Below are 18,989 nucleotides of genomic sequence, written 5' to 3' on the forward strand. Positions count from 1 at the left end.
AAAGAGAAAGTTTGCCTGATCAAGCGGCAACCTCCGGTCTTGATAAATTAATGCAGTTAGTCGAGTGTCACACACCACAGCACAAAAAATACATTTTAACAGCATAAAAAAAACATGTTTACAGCCTGGCACAGAAAAATAAATAGGTCTGATTAGCTCGTCTTGATCGTCACACACTGTACGGGGGGTGAATTTTTCTTGATGACTCGTCCGTTTTGATTAGATGAAAGATAAAATTTAAAACCCGCCTCAGTTCCAGCTCTCAGCCTGTAGTTAGGTTGACTGAAAGTTACACTGAGACAGGATTTCCAACATGGCGGCTGCTGCTGATGAGCCTCTGGAGCCCCCTCCAGTTACAGATGGCTGATATTTGTGAAGATGATGATGTGCAAAAAGTGTAGTTGCATATTTGCATAAGTAAAGCCCTAACACAATTTGTCGGTTATCTGCACTTGTCTGCCTTGTTAAGGTTAATGAGAAGTGTCTCATGCGCAGAGTCAGTTTGTGACCTGTTCAAACATCATTTTACAGATAAACAAGGTCTTGCAAGTTGAAGTGAAAACTTCTCTTGAACTGTTTTTTACCGACTACACAAGGAAGTAGCTTATTTCCTTATTATTGAAACCTTTACTGAAGTATAACAAGATGCTCCATGTTTGTCATTTGAGAACAGGATGCTGCTGCTCTTCTGATATAGACTAAAATAACCACTTTATTATTTTATTCTTTAAAGAGTTCTACTTTCATCATTTTCGCGCAGGCTGGTCTAGAACTCGTTAATTTATGAGATTATAAACTTGTAAATTAGTACGACTTTAATCTTGAAATAAAAAATAAAAAAATAACGTGGCCCTAATCCTCCTTCATAGAGAACTAATGGAAAACTCTTTAAAAAAATCCAAGAGACTTAGAGACGTTGGAACCAGAAGTGCTAAAATTCAAACTCTTTTTCTTGGAAATCGAACACGACCTGAAATCAAGATCGCATGTTTTACAGAACGATAATGTAAAGCTAATGATAGTAAACCCCCGTCTTAGCAAAGTGCACATCCAGTAAGCGTAAGATGACATTTCAGATACTCTGTATCAGTTTGGTTTGCTTTGTGAGATTAAAATGCTCACAACAAGGACAGAAGGCACTCCTAGCTGTCAAAGGTGCTTTTTCCATTTCCTGCCTCTGACCTATTATGCAGGGCCCTCGAGACACCACAGTTTCCACCCAGCGTCCTCTTTGTGTACGGATGTCATTGTGAAACCTGCGCCTCTGCTTCAAAATCAGAACCACACTCAAAATTCACTTAAGAGTAGTAGGAATTAGGACAAAGTTAAAAGCAGTAGTCTCATAGTTGTAAACATCAATGTCATCAATGACATTAAGACCACAAAGATGTTGATGAGTACGTTTTTATAAAATATCTACAACCACATGAAGCCTCGTTAGCGGAGAGAGAGTTTATTTACATTATTTACATGTTGAAGAGTAGAAAAAAGACAATACTTTCTCCTCAGTCGCTTTCTTTGTCCTGCACACGCTGAAAGTAGTCGAAGGATTCATACACTGGAACCTGGCACTGAAAAAACACAAGCAGTTTTTACAAGCATGCATTATGATGTATGAATGTGGCAGTATATCAAGCTGTCAATGGTCTTTTATTAAAGAGCCTGAGGGCTTGACGTGCACAAAGATGACCTTTGCTTATGTGTTGAAGATAAAACTGCGTAGGCGTGAGCAATAGGCACAATTAGTCAGACACAGGATGTCGGTTTTATTTCATAATATGTCTCAATACAGGAAGTTTCTTCATGAAGTACAAATGACAATTTCTGAATCTTAAGTAACCAGAGTGGATACGACATTTTGTGAGCTGCAGTTTGCAGCCGTGAAATAGTCATGTATTTAATCCCCAGAGTAAACGGACTCGCTCTTTGAATGTTTCTCACACAGGAAAGCAATGCACCATGAAGCAGGTACAGGCATGTTCTGCAGAGTTAACATGTATCAGTAGCAGAAGCTTTCAATGTCTCCTTCCAAATAACGCTACGAGCACTCCTTTGTTACATTTTTTGTAAAGCGCTTTTCAAAACAATTTACAAAGCACTTTACATACAATTAAGAGCCAATAAGCAACAGTTAACATCACACATAAAACTACAATAAAAGCATAAAATCAATCAAAAGCTAGTCCAAAATACTGAGTTTTTAAAAGTGACTTACAGGTGCACTATGTGGTTTTGGTCGAGAAATGTGAAAGTTGGAGAATCTGTCAGATTCTGTGGTATATGTTCATAAATATACACAAACTTTCCTCAGAAGAAAATTTGTTCTCTGTAACACTGTTTGAAGATAAAATGCTATGCGAGAAGTTATGGTGGGGGGCCCGCAACAGTGAAACCGTAACTCTCCTGTTAGCTTTTTAGCTCCTAGCAGTGCTCCAGGGACTATTTTTTTTTTTGAGTAAAGTTTGTGTATTCAGTTCAGAAAATATAGCATAGAATTGTTTCACTTCTCCAACTTTCAAATTTCACTACCAAATCTACACAGTGCACCTTTAAGAGAAGACGGTGTGTTAGCTTCCCTGATCTCCTCCGGCAGGTCATTCCATGGCCTGAGGGCCCGGACAGAGAAGGCTCGCTCACCTTTAGTTTTAAGGTTAGTCTTTTGAAGGTTAGTGCTTTAAAATAAATGTATGTAGGTGCACACATGCACATTTCACACCACTGACATCATGTTACACATTCTGTATGACACTTCAGCTCACGCACAGAACATTACCTGTTGTAAAAAAAAAAAAAAACACATTTGCAACAAAGTAGGTAAGACTCGGATAGACTCACCCACTGAGAAGAGCCTCTGGAGGAGCTGGTGCTGGTTTTGTCCATTTCTGCCACGTCGGAGTCGATGTGAGGAACCTCGTAGATCACCCTGGCTGCTCTTGCTGAACCCAAGAGCATCACACAAACACACATAAGTGAATCAAGGGTTGTTAAAATAATTGCCACATTTCACCATTACTCTCTTATTTACATGTTTCTGTTGGTCTACTCTTTACCACATAACTCTATAAGTGCTTCTACTCTACTGCTATAGCTATAGCCGTTTTCACATATGCACTCCAGATAATATCTAGAGAATCTCCGGAGATTCTCCCGACCTAGCCGTTCACATATGCTCCTCACAGCTGGAGACTATCCCTGTCAGACGGGAGCGGGGTCGGGGGAATTTCTGAGTTAAGACGTGATGTAAAAAAACAACGCAGAAGTAGCGGACGTAAGCAACAGAGTCCGCTACAAGACGCTATAATGGGAATATTTGCCTTTATAGCAATGCTACGTGTCGTACAATGGAATGACAACATCCACAAAAGAGTGGAGAACAACTAATTACGTTCACGAAGATCGTAGTGGTCGCATGGAGACACTCTTTACACTGTGCAACACTCACAGCTGATAAACGTCATTCTCTTCCTATTGGCTTGAGTTGAGAATATGCTGCCGCATTCTCACATAAGCTCCTCCGGATTTTCTGCGGAAAAAACACTATGGGGCTGGCAGGAGAAACTCTGGGTAAAATCGGAGTGAAAAATTTGTCTGTTGTGTTCACACATACAGCCCCTCCGGATAATCTCCGGAGTTTTTCAGGAGATTTTGGTATGTGTGAAAAGGGTTTATGACTTAACTAAAACTATATCCAACCTACCATTTATCATACTCCAACCAACCCATTATCACAGTTTTAGGAACTACAGTATACAGAAATACCCCAGAAAGGTCACCAACAGATATCGCTCAGTTTGGACTATGGCAGGATTCCCTTGCTAACAGTTTTCTTGAGTGAGTCAAAGTTGAGAGAGGCTAAGTGTTTCTATGTAAACATTAAATGTAAATATGGTTTCAGTAGGCCACAGGAATCAAAACAGGGCTACCATGACTTGGAGACACCTCATTTATAACAATCAGCAATGTGTGCAGTTTGCCCTCAACAAATCTGTAAACACTGCAAACACTTCAACCAAGAAGATAATCCCTTATTTTTTAGCATTTTCTGTAATATTTTAGTAACTTTTAGCGCTTTCAAAAAGGGAACAAAATTGAAGTTTTTGATGCTTGATGAGTATTACAATAGCTACTTTTCCTTTTACCTTGTTTCCTTCGCAGAGCGCAGAAACAGATAAGAGTGACGAGGAGCAAAAGAGCGATCACGGCCAGAGAAATAATCACAGGAATTGGGACACCGCTAGGAAGACCTTCAGGCTCGTCCTCTGAGAAAAAATTAAACACAAAAAGGAAATCAGGATTCAAACGTCTATTGCAAAACTATTACAATAATGATGTTTTTCCACTTACCTTTTGCTGCATCCTTAAATGTGTCCTCTCTGTCTGTAACTGTGATCACAGTACTGTTTCCTTCAACCCTAAAGACAACTGGTATCTCCACTGTCAAATTGCAGGTGTAGCTTCCTGAATCGTTTCTGGTGATATTCAGAAAGGTCAAGTGGAAGCAGACGGATCTGTTTTGTTTTCCAGATCCTTGGAAATGATCCTTATTCATAACAAGCTCATTTTTGTACAGTGTTTTATCTTTCAGCCAGCTAACTGTCCCTCTTTCAAGCTCCCCTGTCCAGCAGCAGGTGATGTTCAGAGTCTCCCCCTCCGTTACAGAAACATCTGGGCTCTGCGTCACAACAGGTGTGCCCGATGAAACACCTACAAAGAGACAGAATGAAACATACAGTAATACAGCCGCTCACCACCACACACAAAGCACATGAAAAAACATCAAAACCATCTAATAATGCACAATTTAACAACCAAACAAAGTGGTAAAGCTACGCAAACAGTATTGAAAGAATGGCTTGACTTGCAAATTAATCTGTACAGGTCAGAACAGACTTTTTACAATTATTTTGTCATCTAGAAATCACAAGTCAGCCGGTCCTTTGTTTGTTTTGGTGGACAAGGTTATCTTAAGAAGACAATGGGCAAATTTACCTGAAATCCCAAGGTAATTTTAAGGTTAAATTACCAAATATTCATGAAAGAAAATACTACGGAGCACCTAGTGCGCACAAGATATTTATTTGTTTACTTTTTGGGACTTCAGGGGCTCCGTAAAATACAGATTGTTTAAGAATACAAAATAAAATATCTAAAGTACTTATACGACTTTACATGATAATTTGAGCATTTTAGAAAATACTCCATGAATATGCTAACATGATGACATTTTCCGAGGCATCAAATGAACTTTCTAAGACGTTTGAAAAACAGCATTTCCAGTTTTGGTAAAATTATGATCTTTTTGACATTTGTGTCCGTACGAAAGACGGGAACCATTGAGGAAATTTGGTTAAAATCTAGATATTCCAAATGTAAAAATAACCATGCAGTAAGAATGTGTCATCATTTCTTCTAGATTAGATTTATACTTTGTTCATTTCAGTGTTCAGAGCTCTTTAGTAAATACTTATTTTTTTACATTTCAAACTCACACATAGTATTTGTAAACCATAAAATTACACGGCTAAAATAATTCAAGCGTGGCACTTTTCGTCTTCCGTACTATTTTCTATTTTGTGACCGTTTGCTTTGATGATTAGTGCACGTGTCCCATGTACAGAGGCTGTGGCACTCAAAGCGTGCCACCCGTGTTTGAATCTGACCCATGGCTCCTTTCCCATGTGTGATCTACTGTCCTATCTCTAAATAAAGGCATGAAAAGCCCCAAAAATATACCTCCAAAAGCAGGTGAGCTGAGACTCGTATGTGATTATACATGCATGTTTAATATCGTGATATAAAAATAACTTCCTTGTTATCCCAGGTACTTCTTTTTTAAATTGTTGCCATTACCGCTTTAAGCTCCCGTACAAAATACATTTTTCAGACCAAAGACTGAAACTATTCAAACATGTGGATGCAAACTATTAGGCATTTCAAAAGTTTACATTAGTATGAAATCAGTATTTAAACATAAACTGATCAATATAACAGATGTGACATCATGTCGTTCGTTTACTCACTCCAAGACGAGAGGGCACAGAAAGAGGCGAGCAGCAGACCGCTAAGGAAGAACTTCATCATTTCACTGATTCAAAGATTGCTGACACTCGTCTGTAAAGGGGCTCTAAGTCCTTCCCACAGCACGCACAGGAACTCGCAAGCACAGTGGGCATCATCTTTTATGTTCCTCTTCATATTCTGCAGAATGGTGTGAAAACCACATCATGTGTTCCTTCCTCCTGCAGAGCAGCTTTAGGTTTCTGTCGTTGAAAATTCTCATGCTTAAATCTTCAACTCTCCCACAGTGCAGAATCTGCTTTTCTCCCCACCTGGATAACAGTTGTCTTTGATCAGATAATCAGATGATTATTTCTTTTTTTTATTATTATTAGGTGCAATAAACTGATGATATACAAATGAGGCACAAAAAAAACAAACAGACAAGGTCAGGACAACGACTCCCAAATACAGTGAAAAATAAAAACAAATAAAACAAATAAAGACAGCAAAATAAGACATCAATAGACACACATCATACTACAAACAGAAAAACTACAAAACTATATGAAATACCTAAGAAAGGATACAAAAAGTGAAAGAAGCGATAGAGAGAGAAGGGGAGGGAGAGAAGGTGCTTAGTAAAGGGGACTTGAGAGGTGGAAGTGAATATGTTGATGTTAAACAATGTTGTGGTGTGAGAGGTGAGAGTTTGTGTAATGATTATGTTTTAGCAGAAGTTGACTGCAGCCGGGGTTTTGGGGTTGGTTTGAGCGTTATTTGATTGGAGGGGAGGATGGAGGGAGAGGCAAAGCTATTATTTTTCTTTTCTTTTCTTTTCTTTGGCCGGCTCCTGCAGCAGCAGCCCCCAGACTCTCAGGAAAGGACTTGTCGCTTGCAGGGCCCGGCCTGTTCAGCGAGCTGTGATATTGCTGTTTTAAAGAGCACACACTTGAGAGGGAGGGACCACCAGACCCAGAGGAGGGAGCCCCCCCCCCCCCGTATTGTTATTGTCATGCTTCTCCCTCTTGAGCATCCTCCCCAACAAAAACAGCTCTGTGGTGATTTGTTTGGGTGGTATGACAGAGTGCATGTGTGTGTGTGTGTGTGTGTGTGTGTGTGTGTGTGTGTGTGAGGAAAGAGCAGTATATATATATAAAAAAAGAAAAAAAAAAAAGGGGAAACAGGGATAATAATAATAAATATGTAATACTAATTATGATGATATGTCTTATGATGGATTGGAAGTAACAAACTTTGGAAGAAGGGAAAAACAATAATCAAAAAATTAAATAAAAGAAAAAAAGAAAGAAAAAAAGAAAAAACAATCAAATAAAGAAAAAAAAAGAAAAAGTTAGCATGATGGTATTTTGAATTTTGAACAGATGATATGATGCCTGATGTATATCGAAAGGAATAAAGGGAATAACATTGTAAATCAAAATAAATTAATAAATAAAACAAACAAAAAGAGCAAAAAATCAATCAATAACTAATGATGTAAATGACAAGAAAATAAAAATTCTATGTTTTTTATCTAATAATGATTATAATGAAATTAAGTAAAATAATAATAGTATGTCGCAGTTCAAGAAAGATAAAATATAACAGGGTGTTAAATGAAATAAGGCAGAAGTGTTGAGAGAGACTATTGATGTATTATCCACGGAAGTCACACAAATAAAAATAAAAGTAAAATAAAATAAAAAACAAATAGATAATAATAAAAAAATTTAAAAAACAAGGACAAAATTCAGCAACGTAATAATAATGATTATAATAATACTAATTGGGGAAAATGTAAAATTATATTTCAGAGGGTTGGTTTTATGTAAAGTAAGGTGAATGGCTAAGAAAGGTAAAGAGAAAAGGGAGAATCGGATAAGAGAGCATGGGGGCCAGGTGGAAAAAATAAAAGTGTATGAAAATGCAGTCACTTGTAAATTGTGTGTGTGTGTGTGTGTGTGTGTGTGTGTGTGTGTGTGTGTGTGTGTGTTGGGTGTGTGCACAGGCAGAAAGAGTTGATGGGTGGGATGTTGTGGGGGTAGTTATGAGTTGAGGTTGTTGATTATTGGGTTCCAGACAGATTCAAATTTGGCAGTTTGATTTCTGAGTGAGGCAGTTAGTTTTTCCATTGATATATATTCGGTGAGTAAGTTTTTCCAATGTGCAATGTTGATTTTTTTCTCGACTTCCAGTTCATGAGGACAGTTTTCTTGGCGATGGTTAAGGCTATGAGGAGTATTTTGCTGGATGTGATATTTGAGTCTCCTAGTAGGCAGAGTGTGGGTGAACATGGGATGTGGCAGCTCAAGAGTACAGAGAGGTGGTCAGTGATGTCATGCCAGAATTGTTTTATTGGTGTACAGTCCCATGTGGCGTGCAGGTATCCGTCTGTGGCGTTTTGTGTGCAGTGTGAGCATAATTTAGAATCAGTGAAGCCCATTTTAAACATCCTCTCACCCGTGTAGTGAACTCTGTGAATAATCTTGTATTGTATGAGTTGTAGGTTTGTATTATTTGATATGGAGAATATGTTTCTGCAGATTTGGGTCCAGAAGTCGGCATTGGGGGCTATCTGGAGGTCAGTTTCCCATTTTGTGAAGGGTACGGATACTGTTTGGTCAGATTTCAGGATTATTTTGTAGATTTTAGATATATCTGACTCCTTTCTCAACTCTCCCGAAAAACACTGCTGCATTGAGGTCAGTGAGATCCTAATGTCAATCAATAACAGTCTGTCTGGTCTTGACGCAAGAATCGCTATTGTTGAAGTTCTGCACAAAGAATTCCAACACATCCGCGACAGCCTTGAATTCACACAGGCGCACCACAAAAAAACTCACCACACTCACCAAAGATAACAAATCCCTCCAACACTCTGTCACCTCACTCACAACACAGCTGGAATCAGTCACCAAAGAAAATAAACAAATGAAAGAATCAATCCTCGACTAGAGACAATCTAGTCTTCTCCGGTATACCTGAACAACACAACGACAACCCCATCAGGTGAATATTTCTAACACTGACATGCGTGACTGTGCTGATGTCGACATCATTCTGATGATATTATTTTATGATTTTGGTGTATATTCGTGGTAGTACAGTTTTACAGAAAAACAACAGTTATTGAAAGTCAACACACAAGGAAGTTTGCACAACTATAGATTTGCCTCAAACCTTTTGCAAAACACCAAAACACACTTCTCTACATTCAGACTCATCTTTCAAACCTGACCTAAGCCTGCGTGTGTGAATTGCAAAACACTACCACTGAAACAGCACATTCAACTGGCAATCACCTGAGCTCTGTGAAGACAGCTGTAACCAATCAGGTCACACAGAAATCACAAGCAACGTGCTCTCTGGCCAGACCTTAGATACTGTAAATATGACTGGCCTGAGTGACGTCAGCCACCTGTTCCTGCAGGGGACTCTGGAGGCTCATCAGCAGCAGCCGTCATGTTGGAAATCCTGTCTCACTCTAACTTTCAGTCAACCTCACGACAGGCTGAGAGCTGGAGCTGAGGTCGGTTTTAAGCCTCTTGGTGAACCATTACATTGCGTCCACCTGTCAATCAGGACGGCCTTATGCCCCTGTGGATAACACATATCATTTATAAAATAAGAATGGAGACATTTAAAAAAAATTAACCCCCTGTACAGTGTGTGCAAGTGAGGACAATAACTAATCAGACCTATTTAGTTTTTGTACCAGGATGTAAACATGTTCATATCTACTGTAAAAACAGGCTTTTGGAATGGGTGTGTATGTAACTTCCTGTGCTTCTGCATCCAGCCTCTAGTGGACACTCCACAAACTGCAGGATTTTACACCTCTGCATCAGCTTCATTTTTCAACACTGGAGGTTGCCGCTTGGGCCAGACCTCAGGGAAAGCATCACCTGAAAAAGCTCGGACGTTGTGTACAATAAAAATAAAAACAGAGAGTGATGATTTTCCAAACACTGAAACCCCATCATTTATTAGAAATAGCACAAAGATGACATATCAAATGTTGAAACTATGTATATTTAAATTATATATACCTCTCATGAATGCTTTCATCACTCCCCCTCTGACTCTCTTGCAACCCATGCACATTCTCACTTCCTGCATCACTTTCTCCATCACTGTGACATTTGCATTATACATGGTGTTTGTCTTGACGACATAACTTATTGCTGCAGTTTCGCCTTCTTCCCTACTCTTCCTGATGATGGCATCAAATTACAAAAAAATAACAACAATTTTTCCGTATCTTGCCCCCCCTGCACTTTTCAGAGAGGTATCATAAAATTACTGTTTGATAAGAAAAAGTGGTCGAACGATCTAATACATCACCAACAATATATTTGTGCATCATACATTGAAAAACATCAAACTGTCTGAGGAGACATCAGCATCAAATAAAGTTTTTTTTTAAGCAATTTGCAGGTTCTTTAGAAATAAAGTGATTAAAACAATTTAATTATTTTGTCTTTCATAGCTTTGTTTAAATCAATTTTAATTTTGCTTGTTATTTATTCTACATCGTCATATTCTGCTCGTATTTCTTCCTCTTCTCTTCTTCTTCTTCTTCTTCTGCTTCTCCTTCTCCTTCTTCTCCTTCAACTTCTTCTTCTTCTTCTTCTACTCTTTGGGCTGTGGAGCGTGTTTTTCCAGGATCTGAAACATAAAGACAAGGTGTTATCAGAGAGTATTGCACCATCTAGCTGTCACATTGTAGTAATAAAGTAAGGTGAAAGTTGTAGTACCTGATGTGGGTTGCTGAGCTTTGGTCGCCCACCTGTTGATGCAGAAGAAGGTAACAATGAGAGCCAGGAGAGGCAGACACCTCAGGACATGGACCCAGACCAACATACCTGAAACTCAAACAACAGAGACGACAGCAGAGATTAAGATCCCCGTTTACACGACAACCATTTCATCCAAAAAGGCCAACCTTTCGGCTGTTCGTTTACACAACAGCGCTTCAAAAACAGGTCCCACGCCTTTAATCACCTGACAAGCCTACTTATACCGATCCCACTCCACCCCGTTTGTCTCAGAGCTTCAACCCACTCTCAGCTCCAAATCTGTACCTGTTACCTTGATGATTTCAAAAGCTAGGTGGGGAGAGCATTTCCAAGATGGGAACGCATTTGTTAGGCTTCATAACTCCAATGTGTGACATCACTGAGACTACATCCATGGTTCATATAGTCCACGTTTACTGCTGTAAACAATGTGTGTTTGATCGATGCGGGATAATAACCTACCATTGGTAAGACCTTCAGGCTCGTCCTCTGAGAAAAAATTAAACACAAAAAGGAAATCAGGATTCAAACGTCTATTGCAAAACTATTACAATAATGATGTTTTTCCACTTACCTTTTGCTGCATCCTCAAATGTGTCCTCTCTGTCTGTAACTGTGATCACAGTACTCTTTCCTTCAGCCCTAAAGACAACTGGTATCTCCACTGTCAAATTGCAGGTGTAGCTTCCTGAATCTTTTCTGGTGATATGCAGAAAGGTCAAGTGGAAGCAGATGAATCTGTTTTGTTTTCCAGATCCTTGGAAATTATCCTTATTCATAACAAGCTCATTTTTGTACAGTGTTTTATCTTTCAGCCAGCTAACTGTCCCTCTTTCAAGCTCCCCTGTCCAGCAGCAGGTGATGTTCAGAGTCTCCCCCTCCGTGACAGAAACATCTGGGCTCTGTGTCACAACAGGTGTACACGATGAAACACCTACAAAGAGACACAGGCAAAGGAGTGACGTTTTAGTTCATTGTGTTTCAAGTTTACGTCTATTTCTGTGTTATCATATTCCTTGCATGCGGGGCTTTAAATTTACTTTTTTGATCACCAGCCAAAAGGGCTAGTAGATTTTTAAAGTTACCAGCCAACCAGATTTTCTACCAGCCAAATTTGCCCAATCTGGCAACACTGACTTATCACATAATTTCTGCAGCCTGCTGATTCAAACAGATGCATATTTGCCTCATTCATCACCAGCCAAAATGGCTAGAAACTCTACAATTTTACCCGCCAAAGTTAATTTTTATGCGTAACCAGAACTCATGCATCTTTCGGCTGGGCATCAGACACGTTTACTCAAATTTATTTTGTGCTTCATTTTTTTTATTTAAGGAAATGCAACTCAAAACCCACCTTTTTCTCCCTGGCCTTTGAGCTAGGTTAAAACAAATCCAATATATAAATATACATATCTTTTTGCTTGTTGATCTTCTGCTTATGCATTTTGTCATTCATTTCCTTTCGTTTGAATGTCGACTTCTCTCCGTTCGCTCTGACTGTCGATGCTCGTCAGGTTATAATCCTGAGTTCCTTTGTAACCATCTACATCCGGTTCTATATCTATATAAAGTTATTATTGTTCTACATATATATACTTCTCAACACTTGAATATTTATTTAAGATGTTAACTCCACTATCTGTCTGTTTTCAATTCCTTTAAACATAACCTTTTTAATAACTTAATAAAATAAATAATAAAAAAAAACAATACTGTGATAAAATACTTCATAAGGAGCTCGTAATTTCACATTAAGAAGTTTTCTACTTACCCCGAGTTGAACAGGCGCATAGACACAAAAGTAAGAGAGAGTTCAGGAGAGGCTTCATGTTTCACACTTCTGAATAAGGAAACGGGTCTTTGTAATACCAGGCCCATCGCTGCAGGCGTGCATCACAGACAAGCAAGGTATTAGCGTCTGATTTTGACTTTTGATGAAAGTCACATGACCGGTTCCTTCACCTCGAGATGAGCAGTAAAGAAGTGGTTTAATGCTAACGTCAGCCTGCTATCACCTGAAGACTTTATGTCCCAGCAGGACCTGGATCAACTTGTCCATGCTTTTATCTTCAGTCGTCTTGATTACTGTTACAGCGTCTTCACAGGTCTGCCTAAAACATCAGTCAGACCGCTGCTGCTAGAGTCCTAGAGACCAAGAAAGTGGATCACATCAGTCCAGTTCTGAGGTCTGAGTGGTTGAATGCCACCGTTAGCAGCTTTATGATTGACGGTGACTGAAGGTTATCAAGTTAAGTGTGTTTTCACACACATACACACACTATAAAACAGTAAATTGCATTTGTTTTCTGTAATTTCTTTGTGTTTTGTATTATTTTGGAGTGTGCTGCAGTGGTTAGCGCTGTCGCCTCACAGCTAGAGGGTTCCTGGTTTGAATCCCCGTCTGACAGGAGCCTCTCTGTGTGGAGTTTGCATGTTCTCCCCGTGAATACATGGGTTCTCTCCGGCTTCCTCCCACAGTCCAAAGACATGCTCCTTAGGTTAACTGGTGACTCTAAATTGGCCTGTAGGTGTGAATGTGAGTGTGGCTGGTTGTCCGTTTCTATATGCCCTGTGATTGGCTAGCGAACAATCCAAGGTGTAACCCCGCCTCTCGCCCAATGACAGCTGGGATCGACTCCAGCCCCCTGCGACTCCGATCAGGGAAAAAGCTTTATACTGTAGAGGGCTTTCACACTTTCAAAAAACTCCTGAAAAACTCCTGATATTTCACATTCATGCCAATAAAGCTCACAGAATAGATTTGAAATGTCAGCCTTTGGGTATCGGACGCTCTATGAGCTGTTCTTTAACAGAAGCTTATGGAGTATTAAAATATGTTTTTTATCATGAAAGTTGATTTCTGATTTTAACTGTTCATTTTCTTGGTAGTTGCAGAAACTTGTTGCAGAATGACACAAGAACGTCGTCTAAGCTTCCCACTCTGAGCCTGCTGTTAGCTGGGAAAAAAAGCTCCTGATGCCGTTTTTCCTTTACAATGATACGATTGTAAACTTTTAAAATGTTGTCTATCAAAGCCAGTCCTCCTCCTCCTCTTGTAGCCGGAACTGTTTTTTTTTCAAAACATGTTCACAGAAGTGGTTGTGCACTCTGCTCTGGACTTACTGTGTGAGTATCGAGAAAAACAGGAAGTATACCTCGACCACAAACCACCACACCTACAGTCACACTTAATAGTGATGTGGCCTTTTGCAACTAGAGGCCTTCTTGTTTGTGACATGTAGTGTTGAAAACAACACGGCCACTATTTCACAGACACACTTTTCAATTCTGCTCGCCTTATTCTGTTCCTTCCACGTCCTCCTGGTCTCTCAGCTGTGGTCTCACAAGTCCAGTTCAAGTTTAGTCTTACTGTCCGCCTGCCACTGTGACTCACATCTGTCCTCCAGCGCCGGTATTCAGGGGGGACAGCAGGACTTTTTAGTCCCCTCACATTCAGATGTAAAAAACAAACAAATATCGCTGTTTGTGATGACAGATATTAGTGAACAGAAGAAGAAGTAGAAGAAGAAAAAGAGTGGGAAAGAGAGTGACTGGATCACAATGAGATCTCAATGTTGACACCAGAGATGTTTATTAAAACCAGGGGTAAACGTTTGTGGTCAAGCGCTATCCGATTGCAATCCCATCACAGAAAACACATTTTAATGGCAGGAATAAACGGGGTCTACTATGTCATCCAGCTCGGTGTCCCCTGACCTTAAAGCTCATTGGTCCCCTCCTAACGGTTCACACACCCTCACCCTTCACCCCTCACCCACCGGCCCTGGAGCCCCACCGGCTGCTCCTTCTCCTGCAAGCTTTTGAATGAAACACTTTTCTGATCCTGCAGTGACTATCTAATGTCCACATTTCTAATCGTGCTTTTAGTCACTGCCATAGCTGTATGGAAACAAATGTCCAAAATGAAATGACTTTGAGAAGTTCCTGTTTATTGTGACATATCAAGCAGAGACAACCTGGGATGATGATATGATGAGTTCACCCTTGACCTATAAACATTCAACCATACCACCTGACCAAGTAACCCAAACTATCAATTATCACAACCTAGTGTTCAAATTAAGTACATAAATAAACATTTAAACCAAACCAATTGAAATATAATGCATGAATACACACACACTTAATCAGCTGTCGTTGGTCTTCTATTTTTGAACAAAGCGCTGGAGCAGCTTTATCCCAGCAGCCATTACAGAGCGGAACAAGTCATAGAGCATGTGTGTGCGTCATGTTTTTCCTCTTTGCTCGTTGATGTGGTCGTTGTAATTTCATGAATGTCTTGCATGGAGGGACGGACATAGCAGGGGAAGCTGATGTCATGCTTCTTCATGGTTCTTTATTCATTTATTATTTATTTTGGTTTTTAGTTTTTTTTTAATTTGGTGATATTTTAGCATTATTTAGGTGGAGGCTTCAAATAAACTCTTCCAGTTTTCTGCCTCTTCCTGCACCGAGTGTTGTCTATTTTGTTATTTGTTTTAATATGTTTTTCCCCTTACTGTGCAAATAAATAAATACTAAATACTAAAACATGAACTCTGGTTCAACTTAAAATCTCTTGGCAGCCATATATTTTTCCATTTGGATACTAACTTTGCACCTGTGTAAGGTACAACCTCCATATTTCAGAATACTAAGGATTGGACTTAGACCAACTGCACATAAGCTTATTATAACGTCTAACAATGTATAATTATAGCTTACTAAATCATTACATTCCACTGCAATATTCCCTCCCACTGTACTCACAACTTTCCATCCCTGGAAAGCACAAACTCTTCTCATGTTGCATGCTCTTTACGCTGATTTGATGACTTCAGAAAGTCGTTTGAGTTTAATTTTTCCCACACAGTTTTTATGTCTCTGTAAATAAACATCTTATTATAAAATATTCTAGAGTTCTTTGTTATGGACATTTCATTCATACTTTTCTTATTTCAAGGTTTAAAGCTTAAACACATCATGTTGTTCAGCTGTGGAGCAGTGGTTGAGTAAGTCGCCTGTCAACCTGAAGGTCAGGTGTTCGATCCCCAGCTCCTGCAGCTACATGACCGATGTGTCCGTCGGCAAGACACTTAACCCCAAGTTGCACCTGCTGCTTTATTGGCAGCGTGTGAACGTGTATAAGATTCCATAGCAGCCTCTACAACTTGGACAGTTACCAAACTTTCATGGATATTTGTCTTGTTCTTAAACTTTTAAATGGGTTCCCCCCCTCCTCCCCCATTTAATTACTGTATCCAAAAAAAGGCAAACCAACAGGATAAACACCAGAGCCCAAACTAGAGCAGACTGTGATCACAAAGAGGCGTCTATTAGAGTCACACGTTACAGAAACAACCATCACATGTCAGGGATTGTGAGAACTAGAACCTTCAAGATAAAACTCAAACATCAGTTCAAAACAAATCAGTCATGTACTCATATATAATATCTGTCCTCCCCTTCTGGGGCCCATCACAGTTCATCCTGCACTTTTAATCAGCTAATTACATGTGAGTCCTTTATTTCTTATGTGACAAAGGTGTGTCCAATTTGTTCATAAAACTGTCTGTGAGTTCTTTTGTAGACCGTCCTGTGAATTGTCCAATTGTACTTATTTTCAGGACTTCAGACAAAATTTTGTTTTTGTGCTAGTTCCGGCATATTTAGAAAGATGCTATTTACTGATGTGTTGATTAATGTGCACTTTCCTAATTCCATCCATCCATCATTTTTACCGATTTTCCCGTTCGGGGTCGCAGGGGGGCTGGAGCTGATCCCAGCTGTCATTGGGCGAGAGACCGGGGTTACACTCTGTCAGCCAGTCAATCACAGGGCTGACATATAGAGACAGACAAGCAGCACTGTCCTAATTCAATAAAAAAAACACTGAAAAAGAATCAGGGTGTGAATGTGTAGGTAAGGTGTGACCAGCGGTGTGACCTCTGTGGAGCACGGATATGTGGCTTATGTGGTTTCATGTGCATTTTCCATAAATGTTCTTGTTTTGGTGTTATCGGGCAGCTGTGGTTCAGTGGTAGAGTCGGTCGTTTCTCAGCCGGAAAGGTCGGAGGTTCGATCCTCAGCTCCTGCAGCCTCATGTCCGATGTGTCCTTGGGCAAGGCACTTAACCCCAAGTTGCTCTCGCTGCCTCATCTGCTGCGTGTGAATGTGCATGAATGGGATTAGTTGCTTCTGATGAACAGTTCACACAGCGGCCTCTACCATCAGGGTGTGAATGTGTTGATGTGACCTGCGGTGTGAAAGTTCAGAAGACTAGAAAAGCGCTACAAGCTCAAGTTAATTTACCAAATCTATTGTGGAACATCAGCGCTAAAGTGAGGCACTGGAGAGGACAGAGTCAGTTCAGGTCAAATAAACTGGCTTCAGAATTTATTGCTGTCATATTATTATCTTGATCCTCTTCATGCAGAGACACAGAGAACATTAAATACTACAGCGGTATGTGTAGTGCTTGTAAAAATGTAATTATGTCACAGCAGGTATTGCACAGGTGTAATTACTCACATTCATTAATGATGACTGTGTCTTTTATACTTAAAAGGTTTCTCAGGTGTTTTTACCCCTTGGCTGTATTTCTTTTAAACATACTTTGGATTTGACTAATAGGGAGAAAACAAAGGGTTTTTGGAGGTGCTCCAGTAGATTACTTCAGCCGAACTGTGAACCAGCTGATGTTAGCGGAGTAATCCTTGAGGGAAAATGCAGCCGTTCAAAGTGCGTTCATTAAAAATGCTTTTTTCCCGCACTAACATGTTCAGGTTGTTGTCTGAAGTGTCTGAGAACATCGCAGAAAGGATCCCTACTGAGGCAGACCTTTTGTTAAGGTAAGAAACTCTTCTCTTTTTTTACTTATCAAAAACAGCTGTTACGTCACTCTCTGCAACACCACCAGGCTCCATTGACAAATCTGTGATTTTGACCTGGCAGGACAGGAGAGTTTCAAGTATCCTGCATCATCGATCTGTTTGTTTGACTGTAACTTTCAGACTCTGCTCTTTTAAATAGTTGATATGAAGCCACATTATATTGGTTTTACACACAAATAACAGGTCCGGTCCTATAACAAAATGACTTAGGGTGCATTTGAGATTAAAGGAGGTGCAGCTACAGCGACTGGCAACAGCAGTGAAAAATATAGCGTGGGGGTCATTGGTCCCTCATGTTGTCCTCGGTGAACAGACAGGTCACGTGCACCTGTCATGACCTTCAGATAATGGATTTATCTGAGATCTTTAGGATCTGAGTCACTGTTGTCATTATCTTTGAGGGTGCAATGGATCCTTTTGCACCCTGGTTGAATAGCACCCACAATTGATCAGAAACCAAACCTTTGTTTTGAAATGCTCACACATGTAAATAGAAATTATTTCTATTTGACACATATTTTTCCCCACGAGTGCATATATTGTTTTGCTTCTCAGTGTTGAAACACACAGCAGGCTCCTAGTTTAATTTACACAGCACAGTTTTCAGTGCTGGACAGTGAGAGTGCAGTTCCTACTTTGTATCAGCAGAGGGCGCGCTACACCAGAAATTCAGTGGCAGCAATATCAGGGGAAGTAATTGTCCCTTACAGAACATACTAAGAAATAGCTTCAGTATTTTAGCTTTTGTTATCTGTCCCCCTTTAAGAATATATAACTTTGTGTAACACTCTCTGCTATAACAAGGAATAATATTGAAATACTGAAATGAACATTAAACAAGGTGTCTAAACATTCAGAGAACATTTTGTAGGTTATAAGATATGTTAGTATCTGAAACAGAGCAACACTTATTAAAACAGAAACAGAAAAATATTATTCAAGAATTTAACAACCTGAAATATTTGAAGGTATGTCTTCAGGGTCTGCATATATCAAATAAGATGAGTGTTGATGAACAATGTTAATGATACAAAAACAATCTATCAGACTGCAGGAATAACTGGAAGATATATAGCGTTTAGCCAGCTCTGCATCGGTCTGTAAACCTTTCTGCGTTTCACGACTTTATTCTCGTAAATCTACGACTTAAATCTCAATGTTAGATTGTTTTTCTTTGACGTGGCCCTAATACTCTGTAGTACCAAACACCTGTCTTTTTTTGTTTTGTTTTTTTACAGAGTAGAGGAGTAGACGAACCCAAAAACTGGGGGAGGGGATGGAGGATGTTGGGCAT

General features: G+C 39.7%; 1 protein-coding gene across 3 annotated transcripts; it reads right to left on the reverse strand.

The window, feature by feature from the left end:
• Window positions 1–1,437: 1,437 nt before the first annotated feature.
• LOC109993471 (uncharacterized) lies at window positions 1,438–11,752 on the reverse strand. Of its 3 annotated transcripts, XM_020646438.3 has the most exons (5): window positions 6,021–6,279; window positions 4,345–4,704; window positions 4,140–4,259; window positions 2,836–2,936; window positions 1,438–1,571 (listed from the first exon to the last, which is right to left on the reverse strand). In XM_020646438.3, exons 1-5 carry the CDS (start codon window positions 6,079–6,081, stop codon window positions 1,506–1,508), a joined length of 708 nt encoding a protein of 235 aa, XP_020502094.2. In that variant the 5' UTR covers window positions 6,082–6,279; the 3' UTR covers window positions 1,438–1,505. The 3 variants fall into 3 exon arrangements, with proteins under 3 accessions (XP_020502094.2, XP_065806510.1, XP_065806511.1); XM_065950438.1 differs by lacking the exons at window positions 4,345–4,704; window positions 6,021–6,279 and adding an exon at window positions 11,374–11,727; XM_065950439.1 differs by lacking the exons at window positions 1,438–1,571; window positions 2,836–2,936; window positions 4,140–4,259; window positions 4,345–4,704; window positions 6,021–6,279 and adding exons at window positions 9,955–10,668; window positions 10,758–10,865; window positions 11,262–11,288; window positions 11,374–11,752.
• Window positions 11,753–18,989: the final 7,237 nt, after the last annotated feature.

This window comes from Labrus bergylta, chromosome 22 (assembly GCF_963930695.1).
Source record: "Labrus bergylta chromosome 22, fLabBer1.1, whole genome shotgun sequence".
NCBI classification, from domain to species: Eukaryota; Metazoa; Chordata; class Actinopteri; order Labriformes; family Labridae; genus Labrus; species Labrus bergylta.

What these genes read in the sequence shown, in the direction of transcription:
- LOC109993471 (XM_020646438.3), bottom strand. Translation starts at nt 6,081, where the DNA reads ATGATGAAGTTCTTCCTTAGCGGTCTGCTGCTCGCCTCTTTCTGTGCC. An exon ending in CTGTGCCCTCTCGTCTTGGA is followed by an intron (nt 4,705 to 6,020) that starts GTGAGTAAACGA and finishes GTCTCTTTGTAG; the next exon opens with GTGTTTCATCGGGCACACCT. An exon ending in CGCTCTGCGAAGGAAACAAG is followed by an intron (nt 2,937 to 4,139) that starts GTAAAAGGAAAA and finishes TCTTGGGTTCAG; the next exon opens with CAAGAGCAGCCAGGGTGATC.